Genomic DNA, 18,099 nt, shown 5'->3' on the forward strand with positions numbered 1-18,099 from the left:
TCATCGGCGGTAATCCCTAGTATGTGCGCTGTACAACCGTAGAAAACGAGTGGAAACCGTGCCATAACAAGCCGCACCGGGGTACTTTGATTACGGACTGAAAACTGAAACATGTCTACAGAAGAGCTGTCCACCTCGGACAGCGAAGGCGCCACAGCTGCTGGCGCCGGGAAGCGATGGGCGCCCGTCGGTGCCGTCGCCAGTCCCGAGGATGATGAGACCCGGAGTGCAGCGGACACTCCTTTGCCGAGGCTCAAAGCCTCGTCTTCGGCCGCGGAGGAAGAGGCGTCCGCCGCCAGGATGAGGAGACTGGAGGAGGAACAGCAGCTGGCGAACTCGTCCCTCCTCGCCCTCACGTCCCACTTCGCACAGGTGCAGTTCCGACTGAAACAAATAGTCCACGCTCAGAGCGACGACAAGGAGAGGATGTTGGTGGAGCTGGAAGAGTTCGCGTTTAAAGGGTGTCCCCATGTCGTGGGCTGCAGAGCGCAGGATGCCAAACAGCTGGAGAACGCGGTGAGAGTCTGGTTGTTGTGGTTGCTGGTCATTTTACAACACAGTAAAAACCTGTGTTCATTTAACTTTGAGTCGCTCAGTTAACATATTATGTGAGTGAATTAAGTGGATAAAATCAACCAATAGCAGATTATACAACTGAATTAGGCATAGTGTTCTATAAAAAAAGGGAAATGAGAACAGTTTCCTGTACACCATATGAGCATAAATGTCCAAAACTGTAATTACATGTTTTTTTTGTGTCCACAGTTGATTCACTTTCTTTGTCTGGTTCCATTGTCTTGTCAAACAAAACAAGCCCCCTGAGGCACATTAGTGAATATAAATTAGCTAGCTGCATCTGCCATATCACCCAGTGGACATCAGCTGTCAAATGAGATGTCAACAGACTCAACACGCACTGACACACACACATACACGTGCACACACACACACACACACACACACACACACACACACACACACACAGGTATGAATGCAAATTACATACAGTAGGCAACAACACTGACAGTGTTGAAGTAGAACAGAGCAGCAGCCACTGTTCACAGGAAATTAAATTATCCTGCTGGGTGGCCGTGGTTGCCTGTAAGGCTGCTGATTAAAGCTTTGTGTCGGGGCCTGTTGCGTCACACAACAGGACTGTTTGTGTTCCCTGAGATCTCTTATCTGAGGAGGAAATCGTCACAAAATGGTGGTGTTTGACAAAAGCGGGTGACTCAGACTCAGGCTCAACAAACATGCCTCCAGCAGATCTGTAGTACCTATAGTATAATGGGCTTAATAGCTTCTATGTGTACAGCAGCATGGAACCCAAGCACTTAGGCCCTGCCGTTGTTTACTCTGTCCCTGGTCCATACCTCTTTCCATTTAGAGAGACCGAGCCTAGTTTAGGAGTTTTATCTCCTTTTGTAATCCTATTCCAATTATCTCTCTTCAATGTTTTTCTCTTGTCACATGCTTTACATGTAGAAGGACCTGGTGAGTATGAATCCTATAGGTAGATTGTGTCATAGATAGATGTCATCGTTTTATTGTGCACATGTACGGCATACTGCCCCAAAATGCTCAGCACAGTAGATTACAAGTTTTCTGCATTAGGACTTCATTACAGGATTGATCAAACATACATGCTATTTGGTATTTAGGCTGAACTTTGCTCATTGTTCAACATGCTGTGCCCACCATTTGTGGGAGGTAAATATATATTTAGCCATTCTCAAGAATTTGTCAAATCTGTAAATTATTTGATTAGATTTTTATTTGGAACTCTTTTAGCCATTCGGCTAAGTCCAGTCAGAAATAAATTAAAACATTACAGAATACATTATATTACATTACAAAATACATTGCATTTCAAAAATACATTACAAATTACACATTACACATTTCAAAGCACTGCCACTGGAATGCCCTGCCCCCTTCCCTCAAAACAAGCAGATCACTGGTTTCCTTGGGTCTGTCATCAGGTCAAAGGGAGAGAAGGTGATTGGCTCCCCCCCCCCCCCCCCCTTTATGTTTTATTAATGCATTTCTATTCCAACCTGTACATATAGATTTAGTGTGTTTGAGAAACGTATTGTTTGTTGTCATTGTGAATGAATGCATGGGACCCGAATGGAAACAAGACTGCAAGGTCTTTCTTGACTGCTTGACTGTACCCATGTACTGTTAACATCTTATTGTCTAATAAAATTATCAATCAATCAATCAAACACTGATGCTAAAAGACAACAGTGAGTCATGTATTACAGCGTAACAAAAGTACCTACCGGTATACCTCTAATCCTCTACATCCGCACACACCGGCACAGCATATGCCTGCCCACAGACAGATACTGTACAGTGATCTATACAGTGGACTATGCATGGCAGGGTCGTCCTCTTCCCTGAGCCAGCTGAAAACCTGACCGCATACCAACACAGAAACTAAAACTAAAAAAACAAAGCTAAACAAAAATCACAACATAGTAATGAATCAATAAAAGCAATCCCAGCTATAATGACGAGTTCCATAATTTGCCCTAAAAATAAAAGATCGGCTTCCCATACTAGTTTTTATTTTTGGTAGAACATAATTATCTTTGTGTCTTGATCTTGTGTTGACCTGATGTTTCTCGCGAACTAATGTTAATTTATTCTTGTTTACTGGTTTATTAGATGTTTTTATTTGTATACATATTGCAAATTATACATAGTGCAAACATAATAGGCTAATGGGTAAAATTGTGTAAGCCTATATTGATTACCGGTAATAGAATATGGTACATATTTGTTAGACAATCTATTTAGGTATAGCCCCTTATTTTCAGAAAGAAGTCCCCTGTACGTCAGTGCATTTGTTCCAGTGTAGCAGAACGTGCAGCTCTACTTGAAGTTCTCTGTGATAAACGAGACACCAGACCTCTCCTCTCTTGGCAGGCACCCACTGCCTGTGCCTCCATTCCTCTATGGAAAAGCCTACTGTCACTCCATTCTGTAGATTTGTCTCTGTCTGACTGTGCTGTTCTGTTTGTCTTGTCAGAGTGAGAGGGAGAAGAGGGAGCGCCTGGAGGCTCAGAGGGAGAAACAGAAGGACCTCATTGTCCAGCTGAAGACTCAGCTGGATGACCTTGAACACTTTGCCTACCAGGAGGGAAGCTACGACGCCCTACCGCAGTCGGTCGTGATGGAAAAACAGAAGGTAGATACAGACTCAAAGCACATTCTATTGGGGGAACGAAACCTAGTTTATGTTAAAAACGTTGCCCTCTGGTGTTTGTTTTGGCAAAATTCACATTGAGCATTCAATGTTTTTCATTGTCCTGAGTGTGTAAAAAGTCACGTGTGCCACAGTGCACCGGCTGCATTGGCTACTCTAACATTAACCACCTGTCTTGCATGTTTCAGGTCATCATTGATGAGCTGATTAAAAAGCTGGATGTGAACCTGAATGAGGACATTGGGAACCTGTCGCCTGAGGAGCTGAGGCAGAGAGTAGATGCTGCCATTGCTCAGATCGTCAACCCAGCCAGGATCAAAGAACAGCTGGTGGATCAGCTTAAAACCCAGATCACGGACCTGGAGATGTTCATTAACTTCATCCAGGGTGTGTACTGTAGATCCACTTGGATCGGATGTTGGTCATTTAGTGGTTTATATTCATTTGGTGTCCACATATTTCCTTGTGTGTTTTGCTAGTCTGATTACACCATAGCCCTAATGCCATTGCTCCCAAAAAAAGTATTTTTTTCCCTGATGGAAAACAAATCCCTTTCTGGCCAAAGAGTACATTTTATACATGTGGTGGGGGGCTCGGAGTGCGTCCACTAAGGAAAGTAGGCTTTGTAATGACACAAACCGTCTTTATATTTTCACTGCAGAGGAGACGCTGGTCTGCATTTCATGTAAGGGCAGGACGCCAAGAGTGGCATAGCCTTAATCCAAGGCAGCAATGGCATTAGCGATATGGACCAGAGCTAATTATTATGTACCTTGCTCCTTTCCCAACAGATGAGGTGGGAAACCCTCTACTGTCCGATTGCGAACAGAGGCAGCAGCCACAGGCAGCAGGGACTAACCCCAGAGCTCCTGGGGTGAAGAGAAGAGGTCAGTCAGTCATTGTATACCTCACACTAACCGTAGTCAGCATTCACATTATTATATTATAGTCCCCTGGGCAGTTGTGGACATATTGTACATATTCTGACGGATCTCCTCTTCCTGCCGTAGTGGACCCCGAGCAAGCCCAGAAGATACGGGAAACAGGCCTGCAGCTTATCCAGAAGGCACTGGCTGTGCTGCAGATCTTTGCTCTTAGCCAGTTTGGCTGTGCGTCCGGGCACGTTCCCCAGAACGTGTGGTCTCAGGGGGAGGCAGGACAGGACTATGGCCCCTTGCTGCAGCGTCTGGAGGCAGCTGTGGACAAGGTGCGCGTGCAAGCTTCGTGCAGACAATCTTCTGTCGAGCATGTGGTGAACTACACCAGTAATCCCTCCCTGGGGCCCCGAGATGATCTGACAACGTCTGTGAGGAAGGAACTGGCTGTCGCCCTCAGAGATCTGCTGGCCCACGGCCTCTACACGCCCTCCCAGGGCATGAGCCTGGTGCTCGCACCCATCTCCTGCCTGCTTCCTTACAGACCGGGTCCACAAACCATGCACCCTTGGGAACTCTTTGTCAGCTATTACCATTCCAAGAATGGAAAGGCCTTTGTGGAGACTCCAGCCCGCCAGCTGTCACAGTCCTTTAGTCTGCCTCTGGGGCGTGGCCCAGTCACCATCACTCCTAAACAGTCGTTGCTGTGGGCCATTCACACTGTGCTTAAGGAGCATGGACGCTACAAACGAAGTGCGGACTCTGAGTTTAAGGCTCTAGTGTGTATGGCCCTAAATGAGCAACGGCTAGTGTCGTGGCTTAACCTGTTGTGTAAGTCAGGAACACTCATATACCCACACTACCAGCCTTGGAGCTATATGGCCCAGACTGGTTTTGAAGGGGCCCTGCGATCCCTCGGTCGCATCAGCCACCTCAAATTCAACCTCCCAGTGGACCTGGCTGTTCGGCAACTCAAGAACATTAAAGACGCTTTCTGAAACGGACCAAAGTGGCCAACATATCATGGATTCATCAGGAAGGGCAGAAGGTTTAGGCCTATATGTTATGTTTCCTTTAGGCCTATATGTTATGTAACATCTATATGTTCTGTAACATGATTCTCTATGTTATTTATGGTTACCCTGTACTGTCCTTACCTGGAAATTAAGACTACTAATGCCTTTATTCCTGAAGTATTGCACCTTTTACTCTACCACACCCCTTAAAGAAGTTACTTAAACAGCCAGTCGACTAAGATACAGTAACGTTTGTTATGTGTACATGCATGGATGATTCAACTGTGTGTTGTGTAAATCAACTTGACATGGTCACTAGCCCACAATTCTGAGATGTCACAGGGACTCGAATAGCATGGATACTTGTACTGTTACATGCCTTAGAATGAAGAATGAGATTACTTCTTCATTAGTAAAACCATTGTGAGCTGTACTTATTATACCATGTCCCTCTGTAGATGATATTATCTTGACCTATGCAACGGAACAGATGTTGTGGGATAAGGTCTGTCGCTGATGGGATGCATGGTAGGAGAGAGACGGTGGTATATGGTACATTACAGGAAACGTGTGGTAAGGTATTAATTACCCTTGGTGAGTAATGTTCCTCTCTTGAGACTATTTAGATTTTGTCAGTTCTTGCACATCGTGTTGACATGACCTTAAACCCTGTATTAACTGCTGCTTTTTTCTATTCTAAATAGTGACATTTGAAAGAAAATTATGTATGTAAACCAAACAACTTAAATCATTATGTATTGCTACATATTTCATTCAAAATCTAAGGTGATTGTTGAAAGGTTTTAAATGTTAGTTTTCTTTTAAATGAGGAAATTAAATCTTTTATCTTCTTGTGACATGTGAATCACATGTAGTCTATCCTGAAAATACTGAATGTAAAAAGAAAACCCAGATGCTGTCAAACTGACTCATGTTGTGCCTGTGCCACATTAAAGTTTGTTCATAACTATTGATTGTTAGAACTGTGTTGATGGAGAATGATCATTGAATGGTTATTACTGAAACTAGGAACCGATCATCTATCTACAAAATTTGAGAATTGTGAAAACAAAGGAACCTAGCTTCTGTAAATGTGCTTGGAATTGTGTTTCACTTTTGTGTAAATTTAAATGCACCATACTGACCTATTTCTAAAATATTAGCAACTTTCGTTCAACTTTGACCCCTTTATCACATGGAATTATTTGGCCAATATGGACAGATTATAGTTCCATGTGATAGAGGGGTCAAAGATGAACTAAAGTTCCACTAATATTTTAGAAATAAGTCAATACAAATACCCACAAAATGCCAGGAACTACTTAATTTCACAAACTGGAGCAGAACTCCCACCACAGGACTCTGGCAATCAATAGTTGCAACCCCTATATTAATGGCAAGTATTTCATACAGCTTAAGTGAGGGGCACTCTTAGTATACATCAGCCTATAAACAACTGAATTTGATTTGCTCTTCTGATTTTCCCATCTTAGTAACAGAATCCTGTACACATTCAATTTAGCCTCCTGGTATTTGGCAACCCTGTGAGAGCCATGGTATCTGGCTCTATACTTAGATTTTCAAATGGTAGTGGTATGATTATACAATGATACTAAAGGAATAAAAAGCCCTGAGGGCTTATTTCCATTGTGGTCCTGTGTATTAAATTCAGACATTTAAAGACAAACGAGACAAACACTAGTAGCAATAAAACATAATACTGTATGTAGACTACAGTAAACAGTTGGTGTGCTGATTTTAAAGCAGGAGGGGACAGAGCTGAGGAAAATGACAGCTCCCAAAGTTCAGGCCTAGACCCCCCAAAATAACAATCATATTTGAAGTGCGGTCCAGACAAGCACTTGAAATTGTAGACATTACATTTATAATGGTTGTATGGTTTGTAATATGTAATATTTGACAATTTGAAATTAAAGTAAATAAATTAGAAATGTGCACATACCATGTACACATTTATACGGTGTTTATAGTTAAACAATGTCTGAAGATTCTTGCCCATTTAGCCATTTTTAAGTGCAGTTATATTTGTCATATAGCAACTTGTGGAAACTTAGATTACACATTTGTCACATTCAAAAATTTGAGTTTTTAAAATCCATTATGAGATCCATTACCGCAATCAGTTATTCCCAGAATCATACACCAAGTAGTGGATAAAAAGGCCATTTAATTATACACCGGTTCAGTTTTAGGAGCCAACCAGACACTTGTTTATCTGGGACATGGGAACAACTGTAAAAACCAACAGTACCATAAGATGTCAATACAACAAACAAGATTTTATTCAAGCCACACCCAAAACATGACGAATATAAAAAGAAAAAAGACAAGTCATGTGATCAATTTTTGTACATTTATTTGTAGAACCAAGGTAGCCTAGAATCTAAGTTTTTGGAAGAACCACTTGTTCTTGCCGGTCTTGTACCTGTGGGGGAAAAACAAACAAACAAGACTTTAGAAAGTATTTACATCATAAGGAGCCGTCTATTTTCATGCCAAGACAAGGTTGTTAGACATATTTGTTGGTAACACTTTGACAGAAGACAAGTGGATTTGATGTCCATGTACATTTCCACAAAGACCAAATAGAAAAACAATTTGCTCACAAAAAATAAATAACAGTCTTACCTCTCCTCAAACTTGACCTTGGCTTCCCGTCTGGCCTTTCTCTTGAGGGCAGGGTCCCTGAAGATGTCTTTATTGACGACAGTTTTGTCGAGGGGGATGTCGACTGAGTATCTGAAAAATAATTACTCCATTAGTCAAGAGCCCATGAAAGCCTTTTTTGAACATTGTTTAAGGTATTTCCTAATCATGCACACCAACCATAATCTGCTTTTCATTTAAAGTCAAATCTACGTAGTCGAGGGGCAACATTCAGCGGGGTAATTACGGCGACTGCGAGTTGTGACTGAGCATATCTAATAAAAGATTTGTATTAATAAATTGATTACCAGTCCATAATTTGTATTGTTGACCCATTCCTACCATAGAGCAACTTCCATTCAACTTTGACTCCTAATAAAAAACATTTGATAACAAAACTTTGACTCCTCGGTCACATGGAACAATGGTTTTGTGCTGCTGCTGGTGTAGCGATACTGGACACAAAAAATAGTTCCATGTGACAGAGTTTTAAGTTGAACGAAAGTTGCACTATATTGTTGAAATAGGTCAACACCAATGTCGCTTGTTTTGTCTATTCATTCATTTTTAATGGGTGGCCCCCAGACACACAAAATGACCGCAACTACTTAATATTCACCAAAACAAGAACTCCTACCACGGGACTCAATATATGTATTTGCAACCACTATATTATGGCAAAAATATGAACCAACCCTGTAAAGCCTAAACCACATTAAAGGGTCAGGTTGGGACAAATCGTTTCAGGTAGACTATACCAATGAAACTCATGTGGTTTGGGATTTAGATCTGGGGAATCAGTAGTTCACACTCCTTTTTTCAAAACTGTAGATGTACAAGCTTGTAGTTTTTGAATAGCCAATGGAACAATCTAAAATGACAGATGCTTTCCTGGTTTAAATGGATTATTAGAAGTCATTATCTCTCAAACAGGAGTTTACTGGTATGTGCACTACATATGCCACGATTGCAATTATGAGTCATTTATCATGATTTGTAGTGCAATTAATGGCCAACAAAAATGTACACATTCGTGACAACTCCATACATTAAAGTGGTACACTCATGCGTGTAAAATAACATAACTGCAGGATTTTAGGAGTGTTGGATGGTCTATGACCAAACTGTTAAATCTCTAATTTCAACATAATCCGTTATAAATAAGACAATTTTTGTTTTAGAAAACAGTTTATTAGATGGAACTATTATCCACATCCAAGCTGGTACTGACCTGGTGGGCATAAGGTGATTGTAGTTGAACACCTTCACAAAGGCCTTGATCTTTGACCTCTTGGCAACCTTCTTCTTGCTCATGGTTGCGGTCACCTTGCGAGGGTATCGGTCGATCCCCGAGACAAGAGCGTGGCTGTAGGGACGGTCAGATGTGCCGTCATCGATGTTCTGCAAAGAGAGGCAAAATGTGTTGACAGTGTGCAACAAGACAATCTAGGCCAGTCCACAGAGCAGTAGTTCTTTGGGCTACTTCCACTGAATGACCAATTAGCCGTGTATAATTAATTAAACTCATGTTTCAATCTGAATTAAATTAATTAGGTGAATACAACTTGAAATGCATGCATGGTGTATGTAATGCTTTATTATTTGTCATTGCAGAAACTAATTTTGCATTAAGCAGCCATCAGGACACAAAATCACAACAATACATTCCACAATACAGATCACACAATACTACACAGCTCCTCTTACAGAGATGAAATAGAATAGGCTACCAGGGCATGATTCACACATATTTTAAGCACTACAACATTAGTGTAGACAAGTAGACTTTACCTTTACTATGACGGCTTTACGCCCGGCGTAGCGTCCAGCCAGGACCATCACCACCTTGCCAGGTTTCATGAACTTGCCCATATCTGTCACAAACAAAACACCGTAAGCTCTCATAAACACAACACATTAGTCTAGTTACCGGAGGCTTTGTATGCCGTTGTGTGCACCGCACAAGCAAACAATGTTATGTTAAATCGCTTGTGGCTTGAGTTATGAATATTGGTTTTGAAGCAGCCAGCTGACTCGGCTGAGCCAGCTTGATTAGCAAGCCGAGCTAACATTAGCCACAATAGCCAGTGGCTGCTTAACGCCGGTTGCGACCACTTAATGTTATTATAAATGTTTCTAGTAGACAACAGATCATTGTGGTCAGATTACGTGTTGAAAGCAGGTCGGTGTGCAGACCATGGAAGCTAAAAAAAACAGCTACAGCTCAAGACAGTAATCAACAGACTGAACAGAGCATCTACGTGTAGGAAGCTGCCATGTTGGAAATGACGGCTACAGAGACAAACTTAAAACATCGTTTATTTTCCTCCACTGAAAAATGGAAATGAACAGAAATAGAAACATATCTGAGCTTCATGTATGTTCACTACACATACGGCGTAAATAAAACAATTAAAATGACTAGGTTTAGGAGGATGATTGAAGATTATAAAAATGAGGAATATAACTCACTGGTGCTGTTCTGACCACCGCTAACAGGAAAGGAAGTTGGAAAGGATTTTTTTTACCTTTCAAGACAAACTGGTAGACGTCACTTCCTGCTGAACCTTCAGAATAAACGTCGTCAGAAATGTGTTTATTTTTTTGATGATTGGTGATTTGATGATTGGTGATGATTTTTTGATGATTGGTGAAATAACACAAATCAACAGGAAATAAAAACCACACCCTTGTGAAGTGAGGGGCGCTAATATATTAAAGTCTAACTCATGTTGATTAGGTGATGTAATGGTGATGTAAAACAAACGGTGCCAACACAAACATTAAATGCCATTAACAATAAAGAGACATGACGTAATCGAGGGACAATATATGACGTAAGTTTTCCCTTCATTGTCAATGGCGTTGAACTGAATGTGTCAAACTGACATTGAGCCTATGACACGTGTGGCTTCCCCCCAGTAGGCTACTTTCACATTCAGTAGATCCTGTTATTTATTTGTGGCCAGATGTAATTTCCTGGGGTTAATTAGGACTATAATAAATAATAAAAAATTAAATCGCCATAATATTTTGTAAAAGAAATACATATTTAGCCCCATGCTTGAATGCCCCCGCCCCCCTGTACAAAACAGCTAAAATCCCTAAAACGAAAGAAAGCAGCAAATGAAAAAAAAGAACACTCATCTTTTACTTTCTCTAATGACATCCTAAAACATGAACCTTGGTTGAAAAAAACTAAAGTTGTCCTTTAAGGAACTTTGAAGGAATTCACACATACAATAAGCTCCAGTATGATGCCAGTAAAACAGTTTTACAGTGAATTTCAATATTCGTATTGGATAAACACTTGTCCACCGACCAAACACTTATGGAAATCATTATCAATCACTGTCAATCAAGTTACATTAGAGCGTTAAGATAACCACAGAAAAATCTTTTCTGGAGTTGTGCTAATGTGGATTTACGTTGTTGCTGCCATGCATGTGAAGGACCCTCATACATCTGAGATCATCGAACTGGTGTCAATTTGGCCATCGATCCCAACTAAGAAAGCCTTGTGGAGCACGTAACGAAAGCTTTCACCTAGAGCTCCATATATGGGGACAAAATAGCCCCATGTATGGAGACAATGGCGATATCCAGTGCTGACATCAGACTGATGGAGAAACCACTAATGTGGGTTAGTGGGTATACAGCCAGGTGTGGCATCGTCATGGTGATACGTACTCAGTTGGCCAGGCTGGCAATGCCAATCGTCATCATGACACACATCAAACGAACCATATAAAAGAAGGATCAGAAGGGCTTTATTTCCTTTTCTGCTCACGGACTGCAATCATGGTGTTCAAGCGCTTCGTCGAGATCGGCCGCGTCGCCTACATCTCCTTTGGGCCACATGTCGGCAAGCTTGTGGCCATCGTCGATGTCATCGACCAAAACAGGGCTCTGGTTGATGGCCCCTGCACGGACGTGAGAAGGCAAGCCATGGCCTTTAAGTGCATGCAGCTCACTGACTACGTGATCAAAGTACCACACAGTGCCCGTCAGAAATTTGTGAGGAAAGCATGGGAGGAGGCACAAGTCAATGAGAAGTGGGCCGAAAGCAGCTGGGCGAAGAAAATTGAGGCCAGACAGAAGAGGGCCGCAATGAGCGACTTCGACCGCTTCAAAGTAATGAAGGCCAAGAGGATGAGAAACAAGATCATCAGGACTGAAGTAAAGAAGCTAAAGAAGGAGGCCGCTGAGGAAAAAGATTATTAGGATCAAGTCGTCTAAAAAAAAATGACCAATGGGGTCCCCGGGGGATGGATCCTGGTGCAGCAAGCAGCTCTGCGTGATTCTTGGATGGGACACAATGGCTTAATTCATTCATATATTAAAGTATCAAGTGTCCTTGGGTGATCATTGTCAGTGGGGTGACCTGAAAGGCACTGATGACTGTATAAATAATGTTTTATGTTGTGCATTTAAGGAGGAACAACACATTTCAATAAGAGGCCACGTTCATCCTCACATGTACTGTAGATTACCAGTAAGACGCGCAAACGCGGGAAGCGAACGCAGCTGAGACCCTGCAGATCATGTCTGTCTGTCTGTGTGTCTGTCCCGCTGTTACTGTATATGTGGACCTGGCCCCTTTTGTGCCCATATATGGAGCTGAGTGGACCTGGCCCCTTTTGTGCCCATATATGGAGCTGAGTGATTGCTGATGCAACACACTCCATATTTGGATAGCGGGACAGACACACACACACACACACACACACACACACACACACACACACACACACATGATCTGCTAGGTCTCATAGTAAGTGCTCACTGCGTTCGCAATAAGAAATCACACCCGAGTGAAGTGAGGGGCGCTCTTATCATCTTACAACATCGAGAAGCCAATAAGAGACCACTTTTATCCTGACATACATACACAACCGACTCAATAGCATTGCACCGATCACAGTACCTTTTACTCACCCAAGATATCATCAATAGCCAATAAGGGCACATTATGGTATCATTTTTTGGCGTGTCCGCCTATGTGTTCACCTATGTATGTGTTCACCTATGTACATGTATGTGTTAATGAGCACCATAATGAGTACCAATAGGGGCGCTGTTTGCCAGAAACAGAGAGACAGTGCTGCACTGTTGCCTGCTAATGAGAGAGAGAGAGGGGGGGGGGGGGGGGGAGAGAGGGAATTGCACCACTCGGTTCACACGGGTGTGATTTTTTCCCTGACAAAGACTAATTTATTAAAGTCTAACTCATGTTGCTATGATTAGATGATGTAATGATGATGTAAAACAAACATTACATTTTCTTCATTGTCAGTTTTTAAAACAAACAATAAAAGAAAAACTTGTCTGAAGTAAAGTGTCTAGTTATAGTGAGAGTTGAGGGGGCCCAAATACATTTCCACAAGACCTATTTGCTCAAAAAATGTACTGAGTCTCACCTCTCAAACTTGACTTCTCGCCTTTGCATTTCAGGGCAGGGGTCCCTAAAGACATCCTTGTTGACTGTTGACAACAGTTTTGTCCAGAGGAATGTCCACAGAGATCTGTAAAATAATTAGTCCATAGTCCATTAGTCAAAAGCCCCCCCTTTTTTTGAATATTGTTCAAGGAATTTCCTGATGATGCACTTTAATCTGCTTTTCATTTAAAGGCAAATCTACCTAGTCAAGTGGCAACATTGAGCGGTGTAACTAGGCGACTGGGGTTGTGACTGTGTGCATATCTCAAGGCAGCAGCATGGTTCTTGTCATTATAGGGTACATTTTTTATGTATTCTGTACTTAGGTAAATACATGTTCAGGTTATGACTCATTCTTGTTTAGTATAAAATTCTATAAGGTAGGCCTATTTGTCATATCTTGTACACCTTTTGTTTACAAAGCCTGAAGCCAAACAAATGTAATTTTCATGGATAAAGTTCCAACGAACACAATTAAATTGTTAATGAACAGTTTGGATCTGGTCACCCTACCCCCCAGGCCAGCACCTTCCCTCAGCCATGAGGACAAGGGTTGAAGGGTCGACTGCAACAGCTTTATGACATTGTTCCATGTAGTTGCAGGCTCAACCAGTGACGACCCAGACCGCCCTCCAGTGGAGACACCTTTGTATTACAAGCCATCCTGTTTAGTTTGTGGCGAAATAGAAACCGAAACGTATTTCAATTTAGTACACATCGACACAACTGGTGAGTTCAGACCGTATACCTAGCTAGCCTGTGACGTTATTACCCTAGTCCAAAACCCTTTTGACAATTTGATTCAACTTGTTATTAAAACCAATGAACGTTCAGTTTTAGCTACATGTTGAGGACTATTATAGATTGAGTTAAATCGAGTCTAGGCTACTCAAGATTTAAAGATCGTGGGGCCTTTTGCGTACCATGTCTTCAGATGAGGTGAGGAAAAATCAAGTGTGTGTGTGTGTGTGTGTGTGTGTGTGTGTGTGTCTCTGTCTGTCTGTCTGTCTGTCTGTCTGTCTGTCTGTGTGTCTGTCTGTCTGTCTGTGTGTGTGTGTGTGTGTGTGTGTGTGTGTGTGTGTGTGTGTGTGTATCTTACATAAGACATTTACTAATTTAGAGATTGAGGTGAGGTCAACCCTATCTGGGTGTTTATTGTGAAAGTGATACATTTATGTGTGAATATGTTTCCCCCTCTACTGGCCTCCAGGACTTTACAATTGTGTCAGAAAACAGGCAGCCCATGGAGACCTTGGAGGGAATCAAAAAGTCAATCAGCAATTACAAGGTGGATTACAAAACGTTATAAAAAAAATAATTATTAGAATAATTATATTGCATGACTGCATTTCTATTAAGTGTCACATCCTCTGTCCACAGCTGCAATATGAGCAACTCCTCCAGGAACAGAAGGAGCTCTCTGAGTCCAGGGATGACCAAAAGGACACGGCAGAGAAGTTCAGGCAGCGCTCTCAAAAACTCATCGTGTCTTTGGAAGACGACGAGCATGCCCATACCAAGGACCTTGATTTCCAGAAGGTAAGGCAAGGGGAAGTACATTGTTGTCCTTGAAAGGCATGCCAATCAGTGTCTTTAAAAACAGGTTCACGTCATTGTAGCAGCAGATCGACAAGCCCACAATGCATCGCGCTGCAACGCGTTGTGAGCTTGTAGATCAGCTCTTTTCAGCAAAAGCTTTCCCCACAATAACATAAAACAGAAGAGACAGTAGTATTATATAGCCCCGAGGGACTCTGGTCCTCCATATAGGATTTAAGTGGTTAAAACCATAGAGGTTCCTGACTGTTCAACCCAGATTCGGCACAAACATGGGACTAAATTATCTTCGCTCCTATGCCACCAAAATGTGGAACGCCCTACCAACAGCCATTAAGACATGCAGATCCCTTGAGTCCAGACTCCTTCAAAACCGCTCTCAATCTACGGACAGCTGCAATTCGAAACTGGCCCCCCGGTAAATCTGAATCCCCCTGTCCCCTTTCCCCCTTACTGTATATGTTTCCTTTCCCTTTTTACCTCCTTTTTTATATAGAAGTATATATTTGTACGTCTCCAAATGATTGAAAAGGGTGGACCCTGTTGTAAACAAGTGTAATGCTTTATCAGTGTGTCGTCCACAGTCTTTGTATTGAGTTGTGGTTTCATGTGAAATGTACCCATTCTGCAAACTGTTAATAAATACTTCATTCATTCAATCAATCAGACTATTGTGACCGATGTTTTTTCCCCCACTAGGAGAAGCTACACAACCTACAGCGACAGGAAAGCCAGCTAAAGAGTGAGCTCGAGGTGTCGGAGGCTGCCCTGGACGAGACAGAGGCAAATAACAGTAGACTAAAACAACAGACTGATGTAAGACACTGGTTCTGAAACCTTTCATGTTATGGTGGACCCCCAACTTAATGTGTATTTGTACCAGGGACCCCGATGCAAGATGTGTGTTGTTAAAATGTTTTACAAAAAAAATACACCAAAAAATCAGTCAATGTAACCTGTAGTTACAAATGGAAACAAATTATTACACTAACGATTTCTACTGGCTATACATTGTGACTTTCTTTATTGTATTTATTTATTTATTTATTTATTGTGCTATTGTATTGTATTGTGGCTAATCCATTAACACAGTATATTCTGATCATAGTTGTCTAAAGCTGATGTGCCTGAAAAGAAGGTGGTCTTTTCTGGAGCGACTGGGGATGCAACAACCAGTACACAGACATTTGACATGAAGGCCCATATAGTCTATCCAATGGAGGGGGGGACTGCACTGATTACTTTTGAGGATGAAATAGGTGAGGTTGTGATTTGATCGTGATATATATGTTAACATATTTTTTAGTCTAGTCAAATACACATGGCTACAGTTTGAACACGTACAAGCCCCAATAGTAATTCCTGTTGGAATCTGTTGGGAGTTCATGCATCTTTCTTAAGAGTGACTGCTTTATTGTGGTTATTGTGGACTGAATGACTCATGTTTTGTGACCAGTGGCCCAGAAAATCCTAGACATGAAGAATCACAAGGTCGACCTTGGAGACGAGTGTGCTATCACTTTGGAAGCAAAACCAATTCAGCTGATGATGCCCCGCATTGTTGAGGTACTGAATTAGAAGGTGAAGGAATAGGTTCAGTGAGAAATAAATCTGGGTTTCAGCTTGAAGTCAATTTAGCTAACCTAGACCTTGGTATTCCTATTATTTATGTATTTTATATGTCTCTCTCTCTCTCGCTCAGATGGACACCCAGGTTTGTCCTCGGCGTATCCTGGTCTCCAATCTGCCCAAGAAGGACTGTGATATTCTGCTGGACAAGCTGGAGATCTACTTTGGGAAGCGCCGCAACGGGGGAGGGGAGGTGGAGGACTGTGACATGCTGCATGACTCTGGCAATGTGGTCATCACTTTTGTTGAGAAAAATAGTGAGACACTTCTAATTTTGGACGATACATATCAGCAATATCCCCCGTTAAGGGCAATTTACTTGTATTAAATGTGCCTGATCTTTTTTTTTATCAACAGTTGCCAAATATTTGGCTGATAAGCACTACCATGAAGTGGAATTTGAGAAGGGGAAGAAGCAAAGAGTGAAGGTGACTCCTTTCTTGAATGGAGAGATCACAAAGTTAAAGGTAAGCCGTTTCTTTAAATTCAGAAGGGCACAAAAGAGTTTAACTTACTCATTTGTTTTGAGAGTTACTGGGTAACTGAGTAGAAATTATATTGAATCTTTTTTTTAATGATTTCTTTCTGCCTTATATTGCTTAGGCTCTGAATCTATTAGTTATTAGATATGTGTGTTTTTGGCTTTGTTTCTAGGAGGGCCTTTCTGCTTTTCTGACATGCTCTTGTAAAATGTGTTTATTGTAATGTACAGTGTCCTTGGGTTACTTAGAAATGCTAATAAATAAAGTATAAAGGTGTGGTTTTGTGTCTATTCTCTACCAGAATGAGCAGGCAGTGTGTGCTCGTACTGTGCTGCTGACGGGCATCCCTGCCATCATGGAGCAAGATAACCTGCAAGACCTGCTTGAGATCCACTTCCAGCAGGCCAGTAACGGTGGAGGGGAGGTGGACGAGTTCCTCTACAATCCCCTGGGTCGGCGCACCTTGGCCCTTTTCGATGAGGATCGCCTTAACGTGTAGAGCAACAGCGATGGTGCACTGTGGCATCACTTTATATTTCATGTGTTGATTCTTGTTTACTTAGAACACTCACGTCGTCTGTTAAAGATGGATGGAGGTGTGAGTGATTTGGGCCAAAGATGGTGTTATTCTTTCACCATGTCATTTTGGGTGAAGAGTTTGTTGTTTTTTGGAAGATTATTTAAAAATATCTTGAAATGTTATATATTTTTGAATGGAAATCGTACTGGATTTCCCAATGGTGTTATATGTGATTGTACCTAATATGCTAATATGCCTTGTACCTAAGAAATGCTGAAGCTGACCAATCATCGCAAGCTCATTAATCTCTCTTCATTTCGGTCAAGAGGTGCACACACATCACAAGTCAGCTATTTTGACGGGTGCTGGATCAGAATAGAAGAAAACACTAGAGAAGGTCCGCACCGTCCTAATGCTCAAAAAAATGTATTGAGTGGTAAAAATATTTCGTTTTCCTACGTCAGGTGTCTTCTGTCCTTTTATCACTCCCCTCAACTAAGACTAATAACAGTAATAAGGGCTAGGTGGTGGGTATGTAGTAAAGTATTAAACCATGAAATTGGCACTGCTCAGTCGATCACAGAACACCATGTCAATATCTCACTCAAAATGGTGGACCCTGTTGGAAACAAGTGTAATGCTTAATCATGGTGTCGTCCACAGGAAGTTTTTGTATTGAAATGTACCAATTATGCATAC

The 18,099-nt window shown here is 41.8% G+C and overlaps 4 protein-coding genes across 4 annotated transcripts; 3 read left to right on the forward strand and 1 right to left on the reverse strand.

Moving 5' to 3' along the window:
- The first annotated feature begins 3 nt into the window (after window positions 1-3).
- On the forward strand, window positions 4-6,075 carry rundc1 (RUN domain containing 1). Its single transcript, XM_080777045.1, has 5 exons — window positions 4-516; window positions 3,038-3,196; window positions 3,403-3,601; window positions 4,006-4,101; window positions 4,225-6,075. The coding sequence occupies exons 1-5, from the start codon at window positions 112-114 to the stop codon at window positions 5,085-5,087; spliced, it is 1,722 nt and encodes a 573-aa protein (XP_080633171.1). The 5' UTR covers window positions 4-111; the 3' UTR covers window positions 5,088-6,075.
- Window positions 6,076-7,384: 1,309 nt separating this feature from the next.
- rpl27 (ribosomal protein L27) lies at window positions 7,385-10,314 on the reverse strand. The gene is made up of 5 exons (XM_080777062.1): window positions 10,245-10,314; window positions 9,564-9,646; window positions 9,004-9,173; window positions 7,755-7,865; window positions 7,385-7,551 (listed from the first exon to the last, which is right to left on the reverse strand). The coding sequence occupies exons 2-5, from the start codon at window positions 9,642-9,644 to the stop codon at window positions 7,503-7,505; spliced, it is 411 nt and encodes a 136-aa protein (XP_080633188.1). The 5' UTR covers window positions 9,645-9,646; window positions 10,245-10,314; the 3' UTR covers window positions 7,385-7,502.
- Window positions 10,315-11,567: 1,253 nt separating this feature from the next.
- Window positions 11,568-11,996, forward strand: LOC308323424 (large ribosomal subunit protein eL14-like; the record flags this gene model as incomplete). The annotated part of the gene is made up of 1 exon (XM_080775155.1): window positions 11,568-11,996. Exon 1 carries the CDS (start codon window positions 11,574-11,576, stop codon window positions 11,994-11,996), a length of 423 nt encoding a protein of 140 aa, XP_080631281.1. The 5' UTR covers window positions 11,568-11,573.
- Window positions 11,997-13,943: 1,947 nt separating this feature from the next.
- Window positions 13,944-18,099, forward strand: ifi35 (interferon-induced protein 35). The gene is made up of 9 exons (XM_080777058.1): window positions 13,944-14,151; window positions 14,423-14,500; window positions 14,593-14,751; window positions 15,469-15,585; window positions 15,878-16,028; window positions 16,226-16,335; window positions 16,472-16,655; window positions 16,756-16,865; window positions 17,182-18,099. Exons 1-9 carry the CDS (start codon window positions 14,137-14,139, stop codon window positions 17,377-17,379), a joined length of 1,122 nt encoding a protein of 373 aa, XP_080633184.1. The 5' UTR covers window positions 13,944-14,136; the 3' UTR covers window positions 17,380-18,099.

The sequence above is a fragment of the Protomyctophum bolini genome (genome assembly GCF_963924005.1).
Source record: "Protomyctophum bolini genome assembly, chromosome: 11".
Lineage (NCBI taxonomy): Eukaryota > Metazoa > Chordata > Actinopteri > Myctophiformes > Myctophidae > Protomyctophum > Protomyctophum bolini.